Genomic DNA, 6,900 nt, shown 5'->3' on the forward strand with positions numbered 1-6,900 from the left:
CTCATTTATGCTAAACTGATCATCAATTTGCCACTCGCAAGAAATGAGGAAGTCTATTAATTATAAGAGAATCAAATATTATGTAAAAAAAAAAAAAAAGGAGAGAAAAGAAAAGATAAAGAGAAATAAATAAAACAAAAAATTATTAATCATAATTAACCACCTCAGTTAAGTATACAAAGCAACCATATGATGACAGCAAAGCAATAGTACTGGCAATACTCCAATAAACTGAATGTTGCTGAACTTAACACTATAGAAGCATTTGTTAATAGCAACGAAGATTATCCATTGGCTAAAAAGATGTGGAACTTTTGCACAACAGAAAACATAACTAACACACTAGGACTTTCTCCGAATGAGGAAATATTGACTTGCCAAGATAGTACAAAAATGACCCCGTAGCAGGATGAGTAACAGAACATGGCATGTTTAATTCTCAAAACAGCCTCAAACAACTTTTAGCCAGTAAGTAGAAAAAAGTCGAGACGATGAAGTAGCATACCTTCTCCTGCAAGAATGTCTCAACTTTTTCTGGAAATGCTGTCTGAACAAGCTCCATATTTTCATCAGTCGTCAGAAACCAACAGTCATTAGCAACCAAAATCTTTGGGACATCAGGCTCATCCTCAAGAGACTCACTCACTCCACCCAACTCCACTGTTTGTTGGTCAGACTGCTCAGTTGGGACCATATGGATACCACAGAGCACAGCAATGTCAGCCTTCTTCCATTTGACCACATAGAATGGGTGGCCATATCTTATCTTCTCTTGTTGAATAGAATTGAATTCATATTGTCCGTACAACAACAAGCCTTCTGCCAGACTCGATGCCTTCTCTCTCAAAAAAATAGTGGATAGCATCGGAAGCATCCTCTGCCGTATGTATGATGGCTCCCACTGCTGGTGGTAAACTAGGAAGTCAACAAGTGTCTCAGTCCTGGGGTTTTCCCACTTTAAAGAAGGCCCCTCATTTTCTGCAGAATAAGCAGAGGATATGAACTATTGAAAATAGTGAAGAACTTGAAGGCACTGTTTGAGTTGATACTGATAGTGCAAACCTCTAAGAAATCTAAAGGGATCCATCAAAGTAACCAAACAATAAATAAACAAATAAACAGACAAAAACTTGAAATTATCATAGCTGACCATTAACCGGGGACATTTTTAAGTTTGACAAACTGCTTACAGTTGCTCATTTACAGCACCAATAATGACATTGAGGCTTTGTCGAACTTTTGAAATCTGCCCCACCCAACCACCCCCCAGCTGCTATATGCTTAAGCCTCAAGGTGAGGTGAAAAAGAAAAAGATCCTTCAGTGTAGGACTCTCCTATGAACAGTCATGAACCTCTGCCTCAAGCCAGGAACAAACAAAATCTGTAACCTTCACTGTCTAATCGAAAGAAGGCTCTAGAATACTTGTTCTTATTTATGAACTGCACTGAAGTGATATGGAAATATACCATAATATGTCTCATATAAGAGGCGTTAGGCCTTCCTCAAACATTGGAAGACAGGGGTCATTCAGCTTCTTAGTGAAGTGCAACAAAAAAAAGCTGAATTGATCTTAAGGTGGATTGATTTGAGGGGAAACGGGATCATATGCTTATGATAAGCTTAAGATAATATTAGGGTGGACTGACTTGACCGAAAGGAATAATATTTTGGTAAGCTTGAGGAAACTCATTCTCCCCGGTCATCCATTGCACATTCCTATTATGCCTTCTCATTTTTTCTCTGTTTCCAATTATGGGTATGACTATTAGGAAAATGGCAAGAAGAATAAACCAAAAGAACATGGAGGCTATCAATGATCTTGTCCAGAAGTATAGGTAACACACTGAAGGACCAAAAACCAAAACAAGCACTAGATACAAGTTTTGTCATCTCACTAGTACTGGAGGTGTGTTGATGTTTGTGCAGTTCTTGTACATTATACCTCTGTTTTCTACCCATGCTGTACTTTGTCTTCTCCATCTTTCAATGATTATATTGTGGGAGAGGGTTCTCTGAGCAAGCACATATGGAAGCGCACCAATGAAGTGCGACAAAGTGCAATCGTACATATGAGGGCACCAAGGTCATTTCATGAGAGGAGGAAAGAAAAGACACAATGAGGCTAGTGTACACTGTCCTGGTGGCTCAGAGAACCTTTTCCCATATATTACTTGACCTTTCAAGGCTTATGGCATCATGTGTCACTTCATCAGGTCTATTCAACTCAACTACACCCAAAGGCATGAGCCAACAAAGGAAAAAAACCAATAAGGGCTAAGGAGATGCCCAAAAACCAAGGGGGAACATCAAGTGGGAGGGTAATAATAGTAGAAGGGAGAACCCAGGAGACAACAGTGAGCCTGTTTCTTGGGGTGTCACTGACCACAGGGAACTAAGGCATCTAAGCTTGGAGCTGACATCAAAGTAGATGGCTTTCCAAATCCTATCGAAGGATCTTGAGTTGGAAGTCCATCTACGGAGATCCTTCCAAGACATAATGCTCCCTCCACTTTTCCGTGGATGCAGCAGCTCCATCAATAAAAAACATATTCCTCTCTCCCCCCCCCCCCACAAAAAAAAAAAAAAAATGCGCCTCAAGTGAGGTAGCTTAAGAATCAATTGTTGAGAGTTGCATCAAAGTCTTTCCATCATTTAAGACAGTAATTACTCAACGGTAAAAAGACAAGGCAAGTCATCAACGAGCTGAAAGTTAATCAGGTAGTCAAAATTGTATGCTAAACCACAGTTGGAGCACTATTAGAAACTCTAATCAGTGCTGACTAAAAGAAGAAGAAAAGAGTATGAACTCTTGGTATTAAAGCCATCAGTTTATCATAGATCTGAAAAGCTGGCAAGCTAAGATAATGCAGCATAGAGAAGAAATTTTCAAATTGCTGGATGCATAATGATATTTAGAAATTTCCAGAATCCAGTCCATAGTAAAAAAATAATAAAAAAATAGAAACATTATCCATTATTCCATTCACAGAGAAATGTATGAAAGTATCCATCAAGAACATTTAAGCAAAAATCCTACTTCGTACTGTCAAATCAGAGATATACCTGTGAAATTTCCATGCTGGTCACTTAAACACATTTCAATGATCCCGTTGTTTGGAAAATTCTTCTCAATGGCAATTTTTCTGCAAACGTTGATTTGCCAATTTTTATGTTTCTTCAGTTCCTTGCTTTTCCGATCCTGCAATTCAAACACCAAAAATATTTTTAGAGGTAGATAATCAAGAGCAATAGTGTGCAGTGCAATGTTGAGATGTCCCTGGCAAAAAACCCAGTACTGTAAGATGCAACTAGCTGTAGTGATTTAGATGAGTCAAGCCCCAGAAGTAAGCAAGCCATTTGAAGCTCTAAGAAAATACTGATATCAGAGATAAGATGTACCATGTCACAAGAAGAGCATTCACATTTGAACCCCGCTGGCTTTTGCATGCAATTCTCATTACCGGTAGCAGCGCAATACTTGCAAGCAAGCTTGAGATGAGCACTTTTGTTCCCCGGGTGCCCACAGTATGAACAATGAGTAGATTTCATCCTAGAAGAGCTCTCATTTGTACTCGGTCCGTAGCAATCACCAGTAGGTTTATTACCATCCTGAAATGGAATCTCCCCTCTGCCTGCTTCACGTAACCTGTACTAGATGTAGTAAGTGCTTAATACAATAAGCTGAATGAAGCTGAGTTACTATTGTAAAAAAGGAAAATGAAAGCAGGTGCAATGCACACAGAAAAAAAAAATCATACCTGTTCAAAATCTCATCCTCAGGGAACATCCGGACAAAGCGTAGCGCTGTATCAAGCCCGATTCCTTGCACCCCGTTTAAATCATGGTCATTTCCAACCAAAAGAGAGATGGCTACCAACTGTTTCCTTTTCAGCCCAAGACCAGCTTCAATATCTGACATGCAGTAGCATTCAAATGGTTCCTGCATAAAATGTGATGCTCATGCCTGCTAGTTAGGTGAAAAAACCAATTGAACTAGCAATTGTATCTGTGCATAATCATCACAGAAGACAATGGAAAGAGTAAAAAGGAGGCACTTGTCAACCAAAGCGAATACAAGGGAAAGACGGGAGCAATGGTAATAAACGAAGAGGAAAAAGAATCACAAACATGACAATGCTAGAAAGATGACAATAGGCTGCTTGATTGAAACATTCCCATCATTCCTGGAGTTCCATGTAATGTGGGTCCTCCATCGAGTAGAGCTTCAAGAATCTCAAGAATGCATCCCTAGAATATTCCCAAACTATCATACAAGATTATAGATTTTATCCCAAGTTTTTTTTTTTTTTGGGGGGGGGGGGGGGGTTGGTTTGGGGTGTTGAGAGGGAGCAGAATGGCAAATAGAGGTTTGAAGTTTGGAGCAACCTTGTTTTATTTCTTCAGTTTCCTTTTCCCATGGGTTACAGAATTACAGTAATCCCTTTGTTTTATTGGCTCAACAGTCCACAATACGCATGTCTTAATGTATTCATGAGATTTACGGGATCAGATACGGAAGGGATATTTCACTTGTCGATCTATCCACTAAGTTTGATACCAGTTTGATGCTGGACATCCACTGGATGTCCAACATCTGGCGTAGGACTACAACTCTACAAAGAATCAGTATTTTAGTCCATCAAGAGTGTAAACAATCCAAAATACACTCGAATAGCAATTAGATAGGCAAGGTGGGGAGAGGAAAAACTCATGCTACAGGTGAGCAAAGGATTAAAACTAAAGTGAAATCAATATTTATAGCAAAACTAGGGTCAGGATTTTGGTAGGATATAGTGATGGGTGGAATATGCTAGGGCTCAGACAGTTCCCCTTCCCTCTTGCACTGTAGTGGACTCCATTACAAGTAAACAGAAGATAGGATGTACAGCTAGAACACTCAAGCAACTAGGATTTATCATGTGGGTACAGCTTAGGGCTTGTAAGGAGACTAATTAGGATAGTAATGGTAGGTTATGGATTGTAAGTTGTTAAACGTTTGGTGGAGAAAATATGGTGAAAACAGGATTGACCAAGAGATGTGCATGCTAAGGAGTTCGCCGAGGGTCAAAGGCTCCAAATTCAAGTAATTGGACTCCATAGAGCAGCACTCCACTTAAGAGAAAACAAAAAACTGTTTGAAGCTGTGTGCTTAAGGCACATTGCTTCAAGGTTGCCTGCAAGGACATAAAATGGAATTACTTGGTGAAAACAACAACCCACAGCCCCCCTAAAGTCCCCAATACTTTAGACTCATAAACCCAAATCTTAACCAGGATGCCAAGGCTCATAAAATGGCTCATCAAACTCTTAAAACCCCATGTCTAACTAACAAACTCTACCTAGTGACAACAAATGCCAATCCCAACGTACTGTTTTTGTGGGGCCCACATATAAAAGCACGAAAAGACCTAACCAACCACCCAAGGCACTTTTAGAAGAAATAGGAGTCACAACCATTATTTAGACCAGTACTTTTTGAACCTGCTCCCTCTTAGGAAAAATAAGGCTAAGCCCAATTTACCTAGGTAGAGGTCATGGACTCAAAATGGATAAATAAATGCATAAGATCAACTGATCCCCCCCCCCCCCAAAAAAAAAAAAAAGCCTATGCTTTTCTCTCACAGACAAACTCAACTTTGAAAGAAGTTTTGGCTTCAAAATCACTCTAAATGGAAACCGAATATCCCTTTGTGGACTGGAATGTAGAACCTTGTATGACAATTTAGAGGAGAAAACTTCGATAGGAACTCTCACAATGAATTGATTTAACTATTTAATCATGTCATCAGATTTCCTAAATTCGTCGAGGGTCGGTCCACTGACCACTGCTGATTTGTGTGAAGGCAAAACATAATACATTGCAGTTAAGCTAACAGTCCTCCGTTACCCCCGCACCCCCACCCAAATAAATTAAAAAAAAAATTAATAATAATAATAGTCCTCAACTATTTTTATTGGCATAGAGTAATGGTTATAAGGTGCGGGAAAATAATTTCTAAAAGGAAAAAAAAAAAATTATCTACCAGTTTCCCCCCAATAAAAGGATGTACAAGGGAAGAGGCAACAACCTATTGTTAAAGATGCATAAGTTCAAAGAAAAATCAGCATTACCTAAATCAAGTTGTGAAGCAGATAGTGGAAGAAGAATCAATAATAAACTTCCAGTTTTAACCCCAGATCCAAAGGGCTTTTCATCCCATGTATGCTGTGGCATAAGCCGCATAACCAATTGACAGGATGATCAAACAGCAAAGAAAGGTAAGGTCATTACATTTTCTTTTCTTTCTTTTTTTTCCTGATATTTTAATTGGTATACAGCCCTTCCTAGGATATGTTGCTTATCATTTGCTACATCAAGAAAGGATACAGCCTCTTGTGATAGTTAAAATGAACAATCATCCTCTCCTAGTTAAGTCTAATACAAGTGAAAGAAGTACAGATCAATTCTGACATGCGGAAATAGAGTGGAGTGATGGGAATAAAAATGCCAAACACTAACACTTACTTTGGAGTTAGGCCGCAGACATTTTATGACACACTTGGCCCCAAAGAGGAAAGCATCACTGTCAGCCGTGATGCAAGCATCTACATGACCATCACTATTTAACTGAGCGCAGAGTGCTTCAGCTTCAGATTTCGCTGTTAGTACCGGCATTCCAAGGAGTTCAAGCAGCTCCTAAAACACCAAAACCCAGCACTGGAAGATAGTTACACTATATACTCCAAAATAAAAGAGACAATCAAACTAGTATCCTTTGCCAGTCTTAGTTAAACCAACGATCCTAACCTAAATTTGATACTCCATGGTATGAATTTGTGATTTGATACAGAGGCATAATTTCTTATATGAAAAAAAAAAAAAATTTGAACTGCATAAGAAAAGAGGGGCGGGGGGGGGG

The 6,900-nt window shown here is 39.2% G+C and overlaps 1 protein-coding gene across 1 annotated transcript in view; it reads right to left on the bottom strand.

Moving 5' to 3' along the window:
• Positions 1–505: 505 nt before the first annotated feature.
• Positions 506–6,900, bottom strand: part of LOC122080904 (flap endonuclease GEN-like 1) — a gene marked incomplete at its 3' end in the record, with an annotated part of 7,139 nt that continues 744 nt past the window's right edge. Inside the window, 5 exon segments of the mRNA XM_042647791.1 lie at positions 506–978; positions 3,065–3,200; positions 3,401–3,647; positions 3,760–3,941; positions 6,507–6,677. Coding sequence (XP_042503725.1) covers positions 506–978; positions 3,065–3,200; positions 3,401–3,647; positions 3,760–3,941; positions 6,507–6,677 — 1,209 coding nt within the window.

This window comes from Macadamia integrifolia, chromosome 6, assembly GCF_013358625.1.
Source record: "Macadamia integrifolia cultivar HAES 741 chromosome 6, SCU_Mint_v3, whole genome shotgun sequence".
Taxonomy (NCBI): Eukaryota; Viridiplantae; Streptophyta; class Magnoliopsida; order Proteales; family Proteaceae; genus Macadamia; species Macadamia integrifolia.